Here is a 17626-nt window from a genome sequence, read left to right as displayed (position 1 = left end):
GCAATTAGCATGATACTGAACATGTATGTTTTATAGAATCCCTTTACACAGTTTGGTCGTTTGCCCAAGAACATAGTCTCCAAGTTTGGAGCAAAATTGGCCCCAATAACAATCGCCACACTTTGTTTAATTATTCCCCAGTAAGAAAATAGCTTAGCTCCATAAAATATGAAAGTGGCCAGCTTGTTTCGACCCACATGACCTCCACCATGTTCTGCATTTCTGCCCCTCTGAGCTGGTGTTTTGAAGAAGCGTGTAACAGCCTTCCAAGCAAATTCTCTATATGTTAGTGATGGTGTACATTTCCAACAGTTATTCAAAATGTCTAACCAGTCTTCAATGTGAATTTGGTGGTGCCCTTCGCTGTCCCATCTCTCCTTAATATATATTGTATCCCCTCTCTCCAGGTTTTGTAGTTCATTATACATTTTGGATGTTAATTTATTAACGGAGGTTAATTGATACGATTTTAGAAAAATTTTCAATATGCCAACAAATGTCCTGTCTGGTTCATCTTTGTTTTTTTCTAAATAGTGCCAGATTTGTAGATAACAAAAAAATAAATCTTTGTTATCGAGACCATATTTTTGCTTAATGTCTTGAAAGGACCTCAGACAGGCTTTATGATATAAATTGTTATATTTTACTGAGCCCTTTTCAATCCATTTTTTAGTAGCTGTTATTTGGGGTAATATCTTGATCATATGCTATCCATCTGATTGGTAAACAGGACTCTATTTTCTTTTACTAATTTTGACCAGGTCCTGAGTGCTGTTTCTGAACATGGATTAAGTTCTTTAAGGCCTTTTATTAAGTCTATATTTCCAATTGCTGCTTGCAAGGCGACACCATTGCTTGTACATTCAAGCTCCTTTCATTTTGCTGTGTAGGAGGAGTCACATCTGCAACAAGGTACTTTTAGCTTGTTTTTGTTTTTACAACAGGAAGAGGCATGCATCACATCACAAAACCTCCAACACCTGAACTTTGACCTCAAATTTCAGAGGAGTTGAAAATGAGAGACAGTTCAAACTACCTGTTCCATTGATCACTGTGGGCAACGACTATATCCAAAACTTCAGACTGAGATTTACGGAATCATACTTTATTGAACAACAAAATATTTATTGACAGTGAATAACAGTTCAGCGACAAACGGTGCCAATGTTGGCTTGATGCATATTCTTTAAGTCCCTGGTCACAAGTTGAGGATGAAGCGGTCGACCTTCATCATGTACGCTGGTTTCAGGTATTTCTGCAGCTCGCTCTTCTTCACCCAAAGCAGAGGTGCGGTCGGAGCGCTTCCCGGAGCGCCGTCGGCCAGGATGGCTTTGAAGAAGAACACCTTTCTTCCGACTGAGCCCTCAGTCCGAGCGGCCTTGGGCAATTTGTACTTGTAAACTCCGCAGGGAGCGTTGCCGAGGAAAGTCGCCTTGACGCCGGCTGCTGTGGACGGGAGGACACAGAGGTGGAGTTTGAGGCAAAGGGCGTCAATCGTGCTCTGCTTTGCGCTTGGTTTGCGTTCGTTCTCGGTTGCTGCTTGAATTTGCACAACATTTTTTAAATTTCTAATCTCGTAGGATGCAAATCCCCAGGCGGCTCGAAGCACCAGCGCTGCCTTGTTATAGACGCGCCGCTCCCATATGAGTCCGGCTTTATTAAAAATGGATCAACTGAAAGACTCTTTAAATAAAACCCTCCACTAAACATTACATTCTAGTATCAAGGTCTTCATAGAAAGTGTTTGATGGAGTGAGCCCTTGCTAAAGCAGTCACTCAAGTGCTGATTAGCTTGTAGACTTTGCAGCTTAGAGGCTTCCTCCAGCTGCACGCCAACAACTGCAGCTTTGTTTTAAATCTCTGTTGTGTTAAAGATCTTTACCGAGTCAATGAAAATATTTGCAGCCGAAACTTTATTCTGGATTTAATCCTGTTAACAGACTGGATATTTAGCGTGACTGTGTGAAGTAAAATTCTGCGTATTAGCGGGAGCAGAAAGGATTTGTAGTGTTAAGACGAGCTTCAGGCACAGGCCACCTGACAAAGAGGCGATTTCTATTCAAAAGTCTATTTTTTTTATTATTATTAAACAGCTTTGAAACTAATTGTAACAGGGTTAAAATTAAACATGCAGATTTTAGCATGGTGTCAACATGAACTAAGAATTTAAAATGAGTAATAATAGATTAATTAGAACTGATTCTGAATTTCTTTTCAGGAATTGTTATAAACTAAACACTGAATCTGCTGAAGAACTGCAGGGCAACAAAACACGTCATGTCATGAAGAAACATGTATTTTACATGTTTCTTAAAATACTCTACCCATTTCTTAAAAATACTAAAAAAAAAAAATGGCAAGAGAAACTTAATTTGTCCACTTGACTGTTCTACATATTTGCCCTCTCTATAATTTCAAAATGTTTATGGTTGCTAAATTTACACACTTCCTGTTCAAATACATGGAAGAACTGAGATGAGGCAGTGATGAATTTGGGTTGCCGTTTGTAAAGTTACACAGTCAAACATTAACGGCAGTAGTTTGGGTTACATAACATGTCCTAAGATAAAGCTATAGACATTTTTTTCAAAGTCATATTCTCACCAACTAATTTATTGATTTATAAATGGCACAGTTTCTAAAGAAATATTTCATTAGGAAACAAATATTTAGGTGGAGAGCTACATATTTATTTAGCAAGCAAAATTTTAGTTTGCCAATTTAATATTTATGTTGCTAACTAAGCACTCAGCTCCAAGTTAAATATTCACTTTGCAAGCTAAATTTTGGCTTAGCTACTAAGCCAAAACTAACTAACTAAGCATTTAGCTTAGCTAGCAAAATACTTAGCTTTGAGCTAAATATTTATTAGCGCTGATGTAAATACTTAGCATAGTTAAAATTAGCTCCAAACTAATTTTGGAGCTAAAGGTAAAAGGATTAGAGCTAAATATTTAGTTTGCTAAATGGTCAGCAAGATAAATATTTACTTAGCAATAAACCTTTATTGCTAAGTAAATATTTACTTAGCAATAAACCTTTATTGCTAAGTAAATATTAGCAATAAAGTCAGCAAGCTCAATTTAGCTTCTAAATAATACTTATAACTATATTTTATAACTATATTTATAAATGTATACATCACATAAGATATTTTAAACTGAGAATAATATAACCTAGATCACAAGCACTGTTTCTGTACATTTCCATTCTCCCTCTTGGCCACAAATTCTGGAAGTGTGATATTAACTTTCTTTGTTTTGCAGATGACACCCAGCTCTACATTCCTTCCAAAACCTTCCTCCTTTCTGGATTGGTTCTCCACTGATTTTCTCAAACTTTACTTTAATACGACAGAAATGTTACACTGTGACACACATTTAGTCTTCCCAGTTTCTACATTAGTATTTATAACTTCCCTTCAGGATGTCATACATGGGAGTACTCTCCCAGCTCAGTCTCATTAATTATATCACCTGGTCTGCATATTTTTGCTTCCTTCTTCTTTGTCCCTCCATGAACTCTCAAACTCCTTCACAGCTCAGCTTGGTTCATAACTTGGAGTCCCTCAAGAAAATACCTTACTCCAGTTCCTTAACAGCTTCACTGGTTGCCCATGGAAGCTAACGGATAAACTTTAAAATGTAAATGCTCACGTTTAAATGCATTCATAACCTTGGCCCTCCTTATCTCTGTAACCAGTTTCGCATCGCCACTGCTTCCCGCTCTCTCAGATCTTCGTCTGCCGCTCATCTTATTGTTCCTTTTGCCCGTCTTATCACCATGGGGAGTGCAGCTTTCAGCTTTCTGCTCCTCGCCTCACTTCCTCCAGTCATTAGGAATATAAATTCTCTCCCCTTATTTGAGTCACAGCTCCGAAACACACCTGCTCACACTGGCTTATTCGCTTTAAACCCAGATTTAAACTCTTGTCAAATCTTATGTGCTGATTTTTTGATGAACTGTTTTGTTGATTAAATATTTATTTTTTTCTGCTCTGTAAGATGACTCAGAGTTATAGAAAAACACACTAAAATATATTATTATTACTACAGAGAAACGAAGGAGCAGCATATTCTGTAGTCACACATGTGCATATTTAAATTCTGTTTACATTATTTTAGATTTTACAATGAGAAAAAGTTCTCTACACTAAAAATTTTTTTTTTTTTAAATTAAAATGTCGATAAAATCATTATGCATTAGGTCGGAAAGTCCACCAGCTGAAGCGTTAATATGTACGAACTACTAGGATAGAGTAGATTAAAGGGGCAGTATTATGTATCTTCCAGTCACATAGCATAATTTTTTTAGCACAACCAAGTATCTATGTGATCTTAAGTTGTCATAAAAATGCTATATATATAGCAAATATGACTTTAAAGAAATTTAATGCCTTGAAATTGGGCCTCTGTCACTTTAAAAACTCCTGCTCTCTCTGAAACTTAGTTAATAAACTACCAGCCCTTTAAAAACATCTTACAGAAGCTCAGGCGTTTTGCCCAGCTGAATGGTTGCCATGGGAGATTAAAGGGTTTCTCAAACATGCATGAAAGAATCAAGGCAACCATTGTTTGATAAGGGAATAACATTATGATGTAAAGCTAAAAAAAAAAAGAAAAAAAACTTCACATAATACTGCCCCTTTAAATTTGGGGACATGTTAGCGTTGGAGGAACTCAAAATGCTTTTTAAAGACGGTGTTAACAGACTCAAAACAAAGACGCGGTAGCTTTGTGGCACCTGTCACGGAGTCGAGCGCTCTCTCCGCCGTCTGTCGCAGCGTTTCTCCCTCCTGCCACGCAGCCTGAGGCAGCAGCCACAGCCTCTCTGCTCCCACCTGCTGCTCGGCCAGCAGCACCAGAGAGTCGGCCAGGCAGCGCTGCGCCGAGCTCAGGTCCTTGTCTATGTCGGCTAAGCAAGAATAAGGGGGAGAGATGGGAGACGTGTCAGTAGATTTTACTCTAACTTTTATGATGTCACAAGAAGGAAAATTCCTATTAAAGAAAAAATTATTCATCCGTCCGTTACATGCAGTGGTGGCTGCATGTAGGATTTCCCCCCCAGTTCAGGTTGCTGCTGAGCTCCAGGGGGTTTAGCAGGCCCAGCTGGTTTCACTCTGCCTCTTGAGCAGCAGAGTACAAGGCTAGCTGGGAAACTGACTTTCAGGGCCTCTTGGCCAATTGGGCGGCATCTGTGCTGCTGTGATGGAGGATTTGTCTGCTAGAAACCCCGGTTTTTGTTGTTATTCTCCCCTTTCTTTTATTTTCGGTTCTCATTTTCACCTTTGAGACTTCTTCCAATCCCACTTAAAGAATAAACCTTTAACTTTACCCTCCTGGTTTTGTCTCTTCATTTTTCCCTGGTTTATCTATTGTTACAGCCCCCCTCCAAAACCACTAGACTGCCTTGGGGATGTAACACCGTCTCATAAAACTCCTTTATATTACCTATTTTTCTTCCTTGTCTCCATTAATGAATTATCAAACGTTTTTTCCAGGACCATCCCAAGAGCACTGCACACCCAAGTGACTTCCTGACTTTTACCAGTCCTCCCCTCCACTGACCTCTGACCCTTGGAGCTGGCTGGAAGTTCTTTAACCTCTGCTCCCAGGTGTCCTCCAAGTCCTGAGTCATCATAATCTCTTGGTCACCCCGATCCTCTTCGTCCGAGTCATAGTCGTCAGCCTGCCTCCGACTCATCCTCTCCGCGTCCTCCATGAGCCGCAGCTCATGGTCCGACACCAGGCTTTTCTCCAGCTCCATCTGGGGTGAACATTGTGTTTAAGATTACTTTTGTTATGTTACTATTTTTTTCTGTGCAAGCTCTGACACATATTTCCGAAAAACCTATGTGGTCTATGAAATAGCCTATAAAAAAAGAGGAAAAACTTCCTGTGCGCGGAATATTATCAAAGTGTAGTTTCCCTATCTTCCACTAGGTGTCACTTCTTCATCCATCAGATCACAGAATCCCCTGGACACGTTTCCAACCAGAACTCTGTCTTTATCCCCAGCGGCTCACCTGCTGCAACATCTGCTTGAAGCGCTGCTCTATCGGACTGCAGTCCGCTGTAATGACGGGTAACCTCTGCAGACACACCGCGGCCATCAGAGACCAGGGAGAAGTCGCTCTGTCCGCTGCAGTACTGGCCCGAGGAGTCGCTCTGTCAATAGGAGTGACGGAAAACCGGCGACATGCCCCGCTTCCGACGGCTGTCCTACTAAAATAACACAAAAGCTGAGGGAAGGACCGACTCGCCATCTTTCTACAGGGCGCGGCCATCTTCTTTTGTTGGGTTCAATGTACGTTCGGAAAAACGGGACGTTAGCCGTTGCGCTACAAAACACTGAATTCAAAATGTTGGCCTTTTGAAAATAATAAAGCCTAAAACTTCGTCGTGTCTTTCTTGAAATAAAATACTCTCAATTAATATACAGCCATCGCTGTCATAGTTTTATGGCGCTCTCTGACTCTAAGCAAATGTTAATGAAATGTCAATATTTCCGAGTCTCCTTGATGAACCTGAAGGTTGTAGTTTCTCAAATTTACCCACAATTCCAAGCTCCAGTGGTAAGCGGAAATCAGTGCAGCTCCTCAGTAAATCGGGGAAAAATGTCATCTCCGGTTTTCAAATGAATTTATTATATTGATTTATTTGTTATTAAATTAGTCGATCAAACACTGTAATAGTGGAAATAAATTATATTGATTTAGTTAGTAAGTAGACTCATAATTGCAAACAATTGTATGACTAAATTCATGCTAAGAATGTATAAAATTTTATGGGTTTGAAATGTGATTAGTGCTTCATCTGTATTGACATTTGACATTTGCAGAAACGTGACTGAGTGAGCGCTCGTAGCAGCAAGCTATCTTTTTCTCCGGTAACCATGTCAACAAGAATCTAGTCAAATAAAATGAACTCATCACGGACACTTTGAATGTACTTTGTACGCTTTGTGCCGTGGAAAATTGTAGTCTTTGTAAGTATGTGTTGAAAAACACTTCGATGTGTTGTTTTTTTTTTTTCTTTAGTTGATCAAATGTAGCGCACATACACATAATCTTTGAGCCTTGCATTAAGATATGTGCATTAACTAGGAATTTTGTTGTTGCAAAATGCCCATTTATAAAACATCTTCAAATGCAAACCTTGCAGACCTTTTATTAGTTGTTCGCTGGCTGTCTACGCAGTTGTTGTGAGGACAGCACAACAAACAACAATAATTATATATTTATTTTCACTTGAAAATTATTTTTGACACTTTAAAGTGGATCATAAATTCAATATGGTAAAAGAAGAAGAAGAAAAAGAAAGAAAGGCATCAGCAGTATGGCAGTAAGAACATCCAGTGTTCTGTGAGTTTATATAAAACAATTAAATTTAGTTTTTGGTTATGTGTTCATTTTTTTTAAACTGAGAAAGTATTTCCTGCTTACACTGTTTTTGGTATACCTCGCAGTTCATTTTGGGTCAGGTCTGCTGTTAGAGCTTTCACGTTTCCTATTTGACGCAACGCTACTTCCGCCACCACTGGAGCTCCGCCGGTGACGTCGCCTTGCAGGTGCGCGTGAACCTGCTCTCGTGAATGCGGGCAGGTACTCTTCGGTCCAGCCGCGCCGTCTGTGACCGCACGCCTGTCCTCTTCCAAACATGGCGGGTTACCTGAGAGCTCTGCGCGCCGTGTTGAGGAGCGCGGCCGCTCCGCTGTCACCGAGCCCCGCGGCGCTTTCACCGTCTGCCGTCTGCATTAAAAGACAGCAGCAGCAGAGGGACTGTAAGTCAGCTTCCTACTGAAACTCCAATATTTCGAAAACACGCCGCTGCTGTTTGCTCTTGTTGCTCAAGTTCATAGCATTACAGTGCACGTGGACATACTGTATTTGTGCCAGTTGTGTGATTTTGTTATTTATTTTATTTATTTTTTTTAAAACGGTCCCAAATGTGACTCTGAAAAAAAGAAAAAAGAAAGTTTCTTCTGTTTGGCGACCAGCCATTGCTGAATCACATAGAAGAGACTGCTAGCATACAGTTCACTAACACTGAATGGGTCCATTCATCGCTTTGTTTAAGAAAAAGAAAAAAATAATAATGAAAAAGAACAAAACTTACCTGTCAGGTGCTAAGAAACAGTCAAATTATGGAATATTTTTAATCACTGTAAAAGAAAAAAATGTTATATACTTAAATTAAGTGCAACCTGCCTGGTCTTTTCATCCACTTGTGTAATAAACGCTATCATAGCTCTCATATATCTTTAAGGTCACAGCGTGAGATAGCTTGACCTCGTTTATAGCTTCATATATAAAACCTGTCGTACACACCCTGAGAGTTGTGTTTGAGTTATTTAAAAAGAAAAGAAGTGAGTCATCATCTTTTGTTCAGCATTTCCAACAGGTGTTGGAAACCTTTGGACTCCCCAAAGGCAGGGAGTATTTATGATCCTCAGAGTTTCCCTCTTGATAATAAATCTTCACTGCCAACCTAATGAGTGGCAGCATTGACTGTGTGCAAACTTTGACCCTTGCTACATCCTTGTGTAGCTTTAGACAGCTTTTACTTGGATTTCTGGGGCTCAGATCAATTGTTTGATTTAAGGCCTCAAAGTCTTAAATTGACTTTTCACAAATGTGATGATGTGATGATTGTTTCCATGCGTTATTGTTTTGGTTAAGGAATTCGGGTGTTGTTACAACGTGACAAGATATAAAGCTCCTGATTAGGAGAGCACCAATCATACTTCTTCTCCAATTTCAACCGATTTTTCCTTTCCCTAGTGACATTAAAAATTGGACTACAGGTGAAGATTATCCATATTTATTAATGAAAGCAAATGTTCCAAACCTTTATCTGAGCTTATTAAAGTCACAGAGTTGATACATTTATTGAGTGAAAATGGTCAGTGGGGAGACACTGTTATGGAGGACTGATCCTGCCAAAATTGACAATAAGCAAGTAAATAAATGAGAAAATGAAACTGTAAATAAGTGTGTAAATGAGGAAATCAAATTGAAAATAAATAAATACATTTAGGTGAAAATTAAAGTAGAGTTGTAATTATTTATTTTAAAATAATCAACTCCAAAGACTACGGAGTTGCAATGTATATTAATTTCAATGTAGTATAACAAAATTTAAAGAAAATAATAATATGCAATTGAATTAAATTACTTGATGAGATTTGAGACTTTCTTTTGACTCTTTATGTCCGTAATTCATAAAAGATTAAGATAATTCATATCAAGATAAAATAGTCCCATTCTGATCTGTTGGTCTTAAACGTGGGTTTAAGACCAACTCTTATTGGTCTTAAATAGAAGTTTCAACCCTAAAAGGCTCAAATTTTACCTACTGAACCTTTAGAGAGACCTCGTTAACTCAATTTCTAAATTTCTATTTTTCAGATTCAACGAAGCGCATCAAAGTGGACCAGCCGGTGGTGGAGATGGACGGAGATGAGATGACCCGCATCATATGGGAGTTCATAAAAGAAAAGGTAGAGCCTGCTTTAGTGGCTGATGTCAAACCTTTTTCGATTAAATCTGTTTAAAAGCTGTGTGATTTTGAGTTTTCTCTGTTGCCTTTGACTCCAATGTGGGGAAACCAACACCTTGTTTAGCTCATCCTACCAAATGTGGAGGTAGAGCTGAAATATTTTGACCTGGGTCTGCCCTACCGCGACCGGACGGACGACCAGGTCACCATCGACTCGGCTCTGGCTACGAAGAAATACAGCGTGGCCGTCAAGTGTGCCACGATCACGCCTGACGAGGCTAGAGTTGAAGGTGAATCTGAACGCGTCATTAAGGTTTTGACTCAACGGCAGATTTGGTATACGTGCAGCTGCATCTCCACTGACAATATATAACCGCGCAAACTGAAATTACAAAATAAATTTGCTTAATGAAGACATGGCGATTTAAAAAAAAAAAAAAAAACAAAAACTTGTTTTTTGATAAAAAGTTTTTGCGCTAGGATGAGGTGGTTTTTTTGGTTGTATCGAAATTAGTGTATTTTACAAAAACCGCCATGGAAGCACTTTTCTCATTACACGAGTTTTGTAAACCACAACCGGATGTTACTGTTGCTGGAAAAGATGACGACAAAAAGTGGTAGGAGGAGGATGTTTTTTTAATGACTTATCTGATAAACAAATGTATTCAAGTGTGATTTTTAACTGCGTTTTGTATTTAATGGAAACGCTGCAAATGTGAAATTGTGTATTTTCGACAGCGTAATGTTGACAAAGCTTTGTGCACATTTGTAATGGAAACGCAGCTTCTGATAAAGTTTAATTTTTAAAAAATCCTCAAACACATACTGCATTTTCCTATTTTAGAGTTTCACCTTAAGAAGATGTGGAAGAGTCCAAACGGCACCATCAGGAACATTTTGGGTGGCACGGTTTTCCGTGAGCCAATCCTGTGTAAAAACATTCCCCGCCTCGTTCCTGGCTGGACACAGCCCATAACCATTGGCAGGCATGCCTTTGGAGATCAGGTGTTTGGAAAAAAAAAATATATATATATATATATATATTTGTATTATTTCTTCTCATGAGGATAACAGCTAAATGCTTAAAATGTGGAAATGCTCTCAGTACAGGGCAACAGATTTTGTTGTGGACAATCCTGGGAAGTTCAAAATGGTATTCACTCCAGCGGACGGAAGTGACCCCCGGGAGTGGGAGGTCTATGACTTCCAGGCTGGAGGCTGTGGAATGGGAATGTACAACACTGATGAGGTGAGAGCACATTACAGGATCTGAAATGCGGCCAATCTCATCTCTATATTTGGTATTTGATTGTCGAGTTGTGACGATTTTGATATCTTCATCACACAGTCTATCAGTGGCTTTGCTCACAGCTGCTTCCAGTACTCCATCCAGAAGAGGTGGCCTCTGTACTTGAGCACCAAGAACACCATCCTCAAGGCCTACGACGGCCGTTTCAAAGACATCTTCGAGGATATATATGAAAAGTAAAAGAAGCAGTTCCTCTGACTTTGAGCATTTAACACAGACAGTATTCTCTCGGTACAAATCCTGTATTTCTTTCCAAACCACTTTGCATCTGATCGTTACCTGATTTTTTTTTTTTTTTTTTTATCGTGTCCTCCTTCAGGTCGTACAAGCCCGAGTTTGACAAGCTGAAGATCTGGTACGAGCACCGACTCATTGACGACATGGTGGCCCAGGTTCTGAAGTCCAGCGGAGGATTTGTTTGGGCCTGCAAAAATTATGATGGAGATGTGCAGTCAGACATTCTGGCTCAGGGTCAGTGTGCTACAACAGGAACATGATGTCATACAGCGCCGTTTCTTATTCCTCACAATGATTTTTATTTCTCTGTGTGTGACGTACAAAGGCTTCGGCTCTCTGGGTCTGATGACGTCAGTGCTGGTGTGTCCTGATGGCAAGACTATAGAGGCAGAAGCTGCTCATGGCACCGTCACCAGGCACTACCGAGATCACCAAATAGTAAGGCTTCCGGATCAGTCTGATAGGACGGGCTTTACCGTGGGGAGAAAGAAAATTGTCATATTTTTTATTTCCATTCAGATCTTGTTTAGATTCAATCAGAAATTCATGATGAAGATGGGACAAAGCCAAAAACAAAAAAGTACATTAAATGGCATTTTCTTAAAAAAAAAAAAAGAGGAAACCAGAGACTTTCATACAAAGTATAAAAAAGAAGCATAACCCTTTTTCTTTACTGTGGTCAAAAGAAACATTTCCTGTTTTAGGGCTAGCCAAAATTGTGCCAATAATTTTTCCAAACGCTGGAATGATGAGAGATATTTAACGAACAACTGTTAAGTGTTTGGCCATGATGAACACTGCTACATCTGGAGGAATCAGGGAAACTCAAAAACATGTGTTGAGGGTCATGTACACTTCGTCAGATGGATGACGTCACGAGGAAAGTGCAGTCTGTGGAAATATTGAAGACCAACACATACTTGGCAAGGAAAGAGAAATTTGTTCTCTTGAGGTGCAAGAACAAAGATTTATTTCTTTTCTCACCAAGACATTTTCCAAGAGTTCAGTCATAGAACCCCTAGGGTGTTCCTCTGGATCTCTCAATGCAGCATCTCTTGGTGTTTGTAACCAACAGATAAAGGGTAAATGGACTTATCTATTGTTTTTCCAATAATTTTAACCATTCAAAGCGCTTTACACTAGAGTCACTTTCACCCAATCACACACACATTTATCCACCGATACACAGATCGGTGAGAAACTTGGGATTAAGTGGGTAACTAGTCATATGCCCCTTGGTTAGTTACAATGTGGCTTAAGGACAATAAAATCAGATACAAGAGTGGCCATCGCAAAGGCCAGATATCTAATCTCATTGAAGACATGTGAACAAGGTGGCCTACCAACCTGGTTCAGTTCCACCAGGAGAAATGGGCCAAAACTCCAGCAAAATATTGGGAGAAGCTTGTGGAAGGAAACCCAGAATTTTTGACCCAAGTCATAGACTTTGAAGGAAACTTTTGCCATGCCACAACAGTGAGAGTGGGAGAAAACGTTTAGCATGTGTTACTACAGTATGTAAACACATGGTTTCTTAAGCTAATGCTATCTTTTAACGTATTGTTTTTCTTTGTAGGGCAAACCGACCAGCACCAATCCCATCGCTAGCATCTTTGCCTGGACTAGAGGACTAGAGCACAGAGGAAAACTGGATGGAAACAAAGATTTAATAATGTATGCCGTTTTCCCTTCATGCTCATCTTCATGTATTTGTGCACCTCAACAGTTTTCTACAAACCACATCTTTGCTCCGAAGGTTCTGTCAGACGTTAGAGAAGGTGTGTGTGGAAACAGTGGAGAGCGGAGTGATGACCAAAGACCTTGCAGGCTGCATCCACGGCTTGGCTAAGTGAGTTTGAATTTTCTTTTTTTTTCAAGAGTGCATGTTGGTAAACTTTATTTATTGTCCCTATGATCACATTTTAAAAAATATATATATAGTGTCAAGCTGAACGAACACTACGTCAACACAACTGACTTCCTGGACGCCATTAAAAACAACCTGGACAAAGCTCTGGCAAAGTGAACAGAGGATGTCATCAGATTTTGAAGAATTCGCCATATTTTTACCTTTTGCCTCTATGAATCTTTGTATATGAATGGATTGTATATTTTTGATAAACAATCGTGCCTTTTATTTTACTTCCTGCTCAGTTCCTGCACTCTTCCAGCTTTGAATGCTTTTATACTGTATAAAGCAGATAAGGCTACAATAGAAATGAAGGTTAATGTTAACTAATACTGACTTTGACAGGAAAGTTTCAGGCTTATTTAACCAGTGGTTGTGTCAGAGCAGAGTGCAAGTCTGAACTATGTATGCAGTATCAACATTAATATAAAAAACGTCAAGAACAAAATGGTGTTACGTCTCTCTTTTTCTCTTATCCAGATTATCGGGGCAAAAATATCACAGACATGCATACAGACAGTGTTACAAATTGCAGATGCAGTGTTTCGCCAGCAGATGTCGACATTACGAAGCTGGTGAACTTTCAGAAGCAGATTAATACCAATGCTAGTAAAGCAGAATACATGGTTACCTTAAATCACTAACTCTTGCCTGAGCTTCATATAATTTGAATTAGATGTGGTTCCTTCAAGGCCGTCGCAACAGACTTCCAAATGTAAGGCCAGCGCACTTCTCAGATATGAAACCAACGTTTTTTTTCATTTCAGTTCACTTTTAGTCATTTGGAGCCGACGCGTCTCTAAAAGTTCAAAACAACTGTTGACTGGGAGATAGGACGGTCTCCTTGTTTGAAATTAGATGTCAAAGAAAATGAAACGCCTCTATCAAAAGTGAATAGAAATGAGCATTTGGACGACCTTCATTTCCAAATGTTTAATTTTCTCCTCCCAGAATGTTCCCCCCTGGAGGATCCTGAACTCCATCCTATTGTTTACAACCTTTAAGGGCAATTGTGAGATAAATGATCAATTGTCTCTTGGAAAATACTTTCTAAGGAAGGATAGAGCAAATCTCTGAGAACGCAAAGCCTCCATTAAAAAGATCAAAATCAACCTGGAAGAGGACATAAACAGTAAATTACGGAGATGGCGAGGCGTACCACAAAGGTTCATCATCGCTGGCGATCATATGCTAACTTACTGAGTGGATGCAAAGTTTGTAGCGTTTTAGGCGGCGTATTTTGCTCAAATACTCGCAAGTTGTCGAGAGCCCATGCAGCCGCAGCCATTTTGGGCGCCGCCATCTTGGAAAAAAAAAAAAAAATAGATGTAATAAATTCAATGTGAAGTTCTATATAAATACTCTAGAAATATACTAAACTCTAAAAAAGTATGAAAAACCATAGAATTTAGACATAAAAATGTTTTGGAACCACGTACTTAAGTCAGAAATGTCACAAGATTGAACACTATTCTCACTTATGTGTATATAAGAGCGATGTTACTATTCATAATGTTGGTTAAATTTAAATATTCTTCCAGGTTTTCATGCTGTTTTAGTTAGATATTACATTGATAGCTCTATATAAACTGAATCTGATTGTGGACCACCTACGGTGTTGTTATTTGTTTCTGAATATTTTCCCAAAAATATCCAAAGATATTTGGGTATCTTGAAAAGAAAACGAGCGCAGCCGTAGAATTAGTCCTGAAACTAATTCTTGCGTCTCAAAGGACATCCACGAAACACCCCCCCCGAGTTAAAATAACCCTTCCAGTGAAGCCAAATCTGTTGTTTAATAATATAGTTTAATAATATTGCCATATTTGGGGTTGAAAGATTTTACAATCTTATTTCCCCAACAAACAAACAAAAAGAAAAGTTTCAACCCAAAAAGAAAAAAAAAAAGTGCTTCGTATCATTTACTCAGTAATTCAAAAACTAGAGTGATATATTCACTACACAGGATAGATTATTCATGTAAAGCTAGACCATGTGGAATAGAAATGGTGGGTAAACACGCTGCATGTCGCAGAAAACATCTGTACAGTGAGAGGGCCTTTACATGCCAGCAGTTCTTGACCTGAAATCTATAAATATGTGGTGACTATTTATCAAAACTTCAGTATTTAATGGGCAACAGGTGGACAGGGTGGAAGATGAGCCGTAAAATGTTTCTAGCTGGCACTTCCAGTCCAGAATACGATGCCGTGTGTTGGATGTGTGAACGAAGATGGCGAACGATGACTCTTTCTTTTTTCTTTAAACACATCTGCAGTGTTTTCTTCTTTTTAAGTAACTGACACATACACACAACATAGAGGTTGGACTGTCCGTCAGCGACAGTTTTGTGAGTCAGTAAGTCTGGTTATTATGTGAAAGGAGCTTCCAGAACCACAATCGGCAGCTTCAGAGTCTCTGCTGCAGGCGGGCGGGGGTTGAAACGGCTCCTTTGAAGCGCGCCTCCTTCCAGGCCTCCCATCATCGTCCGTCAGATTCTGGAAGGAGGCCCGAGCTAGGAAGGGATGAAGAAGGAGGAGGAGAAGAAGAAGGAGAAAGAAAAAAAAAAAACATTTTCCCCCAGAGTCTGTGAAAACAACTCTGTAATTCCCATCAGCTTTCAGAGGAAGAAGGGAGGAGGGGAAATAGCATCTTCTCTGGTCCATTAACACTCACGGCGTGGTGTAGCTGCTCGTATCCTTCCCGAAATTGTAATATTCCTCCATGTCCTCTATGTTCGCTGTGGTGAGTTTTGTGAGGTTTTGGGAGCCGCTGTTGTGCATATTGTCTGTTGATGTAAAGTTAAAGTTCTGGCCTTCATATTCGCCTTGGCTTTCCATTTCTGGAAGAGTTTCTGCACGTTCAAAAGTAGAAAGGAAAGGAGAGTTTAATGGCAAAGGGAAGGCAAGCTTATTTATTAAAACACAAAATGATTTGAAGGAATACAAATAAAGGCATTAAAAGGTTAGAACAATTTCAAGTCTAAAATATATTTAGGTTTAAGATCAAGTTCAATCACTTAGCCACACAGAGGTTTCTGTGGTTCAGGCCTGATTTCCAACATCGGGACCAAAAACAAAGAAGGTGCTCTTCTCTGCATTAACCTGGGGACAACTGTGACCCAGCAACTCATCAGCTCTGTCTCCATTGTCACATCTCACCCTTGCCTACAAGTCCTCAAAGGACCAGTGTCCTGCAGCCTTTGATGATGAACGAACGTGGCCCGAGAACAGAGCTTTGAGGAACCCCCAATGTAATCATTTTTTTACTGAGCTTTATAACAAAAAAGTAGTCCATCTGACAAGTATTACCTAAACTAACCCAGCACAGTAACAGACACTGCCACACACATTTCCAGGCCATCAGTCAGTAGGTTATGAACAGTGTCGAACATAGAACTGAGACACAGCAACACCAAGAGAGAAGGACTGAACACATTACTGTTGAGACAAAACTACAAGCAAGCAAACCTGACATTGTTGTAGCTCAATCCAGAGATGCAAATTACACAGAGCTTTGTAATAAAATATAAACAATACAATAAGAGAACTAAAAGCAAAATTACAAATAGAAATATAAACCTAAAAATAATAAATGTCCAAAAGATTTATAAAATAAAAATGTATCACTAAAGGCTCGTATGGATAAGAAGTCTTCACCCGCCTTTTAAAGGAACCACAGAGGTTCTGAGTTGATGTCTAAGTCTTAATTAGGTTAAAGATGTCATTAACAAAAGTATGGATAATCATCACGACAAAGTTAGCATTTTGACTCAAACTTTCATTTTTAAACATTATTCAAGCTAAAGAAACAATTGTAAAACTGCTATTTGGTGTAATGTTTAGACACATCGATGAAATGCAACCCTCATGTTCCTTAGACCAGACCGGACAGCTAAATCTAAATTCGTTGGCTGATTTTTGAAGTTATGTTCTGCAGAAGAACAAGCAATCATGTGTTTCTGGAGCCAAAACGAAAGTTATTGTACCTTTTGTTACTTCTTAAACGCCTGACGAACAGAATTTACAACATGTTCCCATTTGTCTTAGTACTGTGTTGTGGTTGACAGCCCGACCGTAGGTGGATATTTGTGGCTTTTTAATGATCATCGCCCAGATTCTTAGGTGTGCTACTCCTGTAATTACTTATTATTGAGACAGAATGGTCTTCTTTAACAAAAACATGACTGCAGCTATGACTGCTGCCTTTGGTGAAATCAATAAAGTCTCCCTGAAAGTATCATTTTGTAGCTTAGCGAAATCAGAAATCCAAGATTAAGATTTAAACAAACGGTAAGTAGTATCTATTAACCTAAGATGACATGATGCTTTACTCTACATTGAAATGAAAAAGCAGCACTGACCTTGACCTTCTGGTGAGACGTCCATTCCATGTTTGACCTTCATGTGCCTGCTGAGGTTCCCCTTCAGGTTGAACTTACTGGTGCAGTAAGGACACTTAAAGGGCTTATTGCCGGCATGGAGATGCATGTGGCCCAGCAGGTTGTACATTCTATTGAAGGACTTCCCACAGACCTGGCCCACAAAAAAAAAAAAAAAAAAACAACAACATAGCAATTTAGAAAAGTTGACATTAATAAAACATACACTAAATGAAAATGCACGATTAGGTGTCTCGTTCTTTTCGCATTAAATTGTGTCACCGGAATCT

The 17626-nt window shown here is 39.3% G+C and overlaps 3 protein-coding genes across 4 annotated transcripts in view; 1 reads left to right on the top strand and 2 right to left on the bottom strand.

Annotated features, from left to right (window-relative positions):
• Positions 1-1198: 1198 nt before the first annotated feature.
• Positions 1199-7162, bottom strand: mrpl46 (mitochondrial ribosomal protein L46). The gene is made up of 4 exons (XM_005808532.3): positions 6026-7162; positions 5568-5766; positions 4744-4914; positions 1199-1446 (listed from the first exon to the last, which is right to left on the bottom strand). The coding sequence occupies exons 1-4, from the start codon at positions 6284-6286 to the stop codon at positions 1199-1201; spliced, it is 879 nt and encodes a 292-aa protein (XP_005808589.2). The 5' UTR covers positions 6287-7162.
• Positions 7163-7560: 398 nt separating this feature from the next.
• On the top strand, positions 7561-13419 carry LOC102221860 (isocitrate dehydrogenase [NADP], mitochondrial-like). Its single transcript, XM_005808526.3, has 11 exons — positions 7561-7782; positions 9410-9501; positions 9625-9790; positions 10345-10505; positions 10606-10749; positions 10849-10985; positions 11129-11280; positions 11372-11484; positions 12623-12720; positions 12803-12895; positions 12988-13419. Exons 1-11 carry the CDS (start codon positions 7659-7661, stop codon positions 13070-13072), a joined length of 1365 nt encoding a protein of 454 aa, XP_005808583.1. The 5' UTR covers positions 7561-7658; the 3' UTR covers positions 13073-13419.
• LOC102223742 (zinc finger protein 710) overlaps positions 11445-17626 on the bottom strand; it is a 27478-nt gene continuing 21296 nt past the window's right edge. Inside the window, exons 4-6 of one of the 2 annotated variants that reach the window (XM_023332241.1) lie at positions 17319-17490; positions 15632-15809; positions 11445-11516 (exon numbers count right to left, since the gene is read on the bottom strand). In XM_023332241.1, the coding sequence (XP_023188009.1) occupies positions 11456-11516; positions 15632-15809; positions 17319-17490 (411 nt within the window). In that variant the 3' untranslated portion in view covers positions 11445-11455. Of the gene's footprint in view, positions 11517-14186; positions 15471-15631; positions 15810-17318; positions 17491-17626 lie in introns of those variants that run through there. The other variant, XM_014472314.2, reaches the window with a different exon arrangement.

The sequence above is a fragment of the Xiphophorus maculatus genome, chromosome 4 (genome assembly GCF_002775205.1).
Source record: "Xiphophorus maculatus strain JP 163 A chromosome 4, X_maculatus-5.0-male, whole genome shotgun sequence".
NCBI classification, from domain to species: domain Eukaryota; kingdom Metazoa; phylum Chordata; class Actinopteri; order Cyprinodontiformes; family Poeciliidae; genus Xiphophorus; species Xiphophorus maculatus.
This window is presented reverse-complemented; position numbering and strand designations above follow the sequence as displayed.

Excerpts from the sequence above, each read along its gene's own strand:
- mrpl46 (XM_005808532.3), bottom strand. The coding sequence starts at position 6,286 with ATGGCCGCGCCCTGTAGAAAGATGGCGAGTCGGTCCTTCCCTCAGCTT. Across the intron at positions 5,767-6,025 it reads TCAAGCAGATGTTGCAGCAG|ATGGAGCTGGAGAAAAGCCT; the intron begins GTGAGCCGCTGG and ends TGTTCACCCCAG. Across the intron at positions 4,915-5,567 it reads GCCAGCTCCAAGGGTCAGAG|CCGACATAGACAAGGACCTG; the intron begins GTCAGTGGAGGG and ends ATTCTTGCTTAG.
- LOC102221860 (XM_005808526.3), top strand. The coding sequence starts at position 7,659 with ATGGCGGGTTACCTGAGAGCTCTGCGCGCCGTGTTGAGGAGCGCGGCC. Across the intron at positions 11,485-12,622 it reads ACTACCGAGATCACCAAATA|GGCAAACCGACCAGCACCAA; the intron begins GTAAGGCTTCCG and ends TTTTCTTTGTAG. Across the intron at positions 12,896-12,987 it reads TGCATCCACGGCTTGGCTAA|TGTCAAGCTGAACGAACACT; the intron begins GTGAGTTTGAAT and ends ATATATATATAG.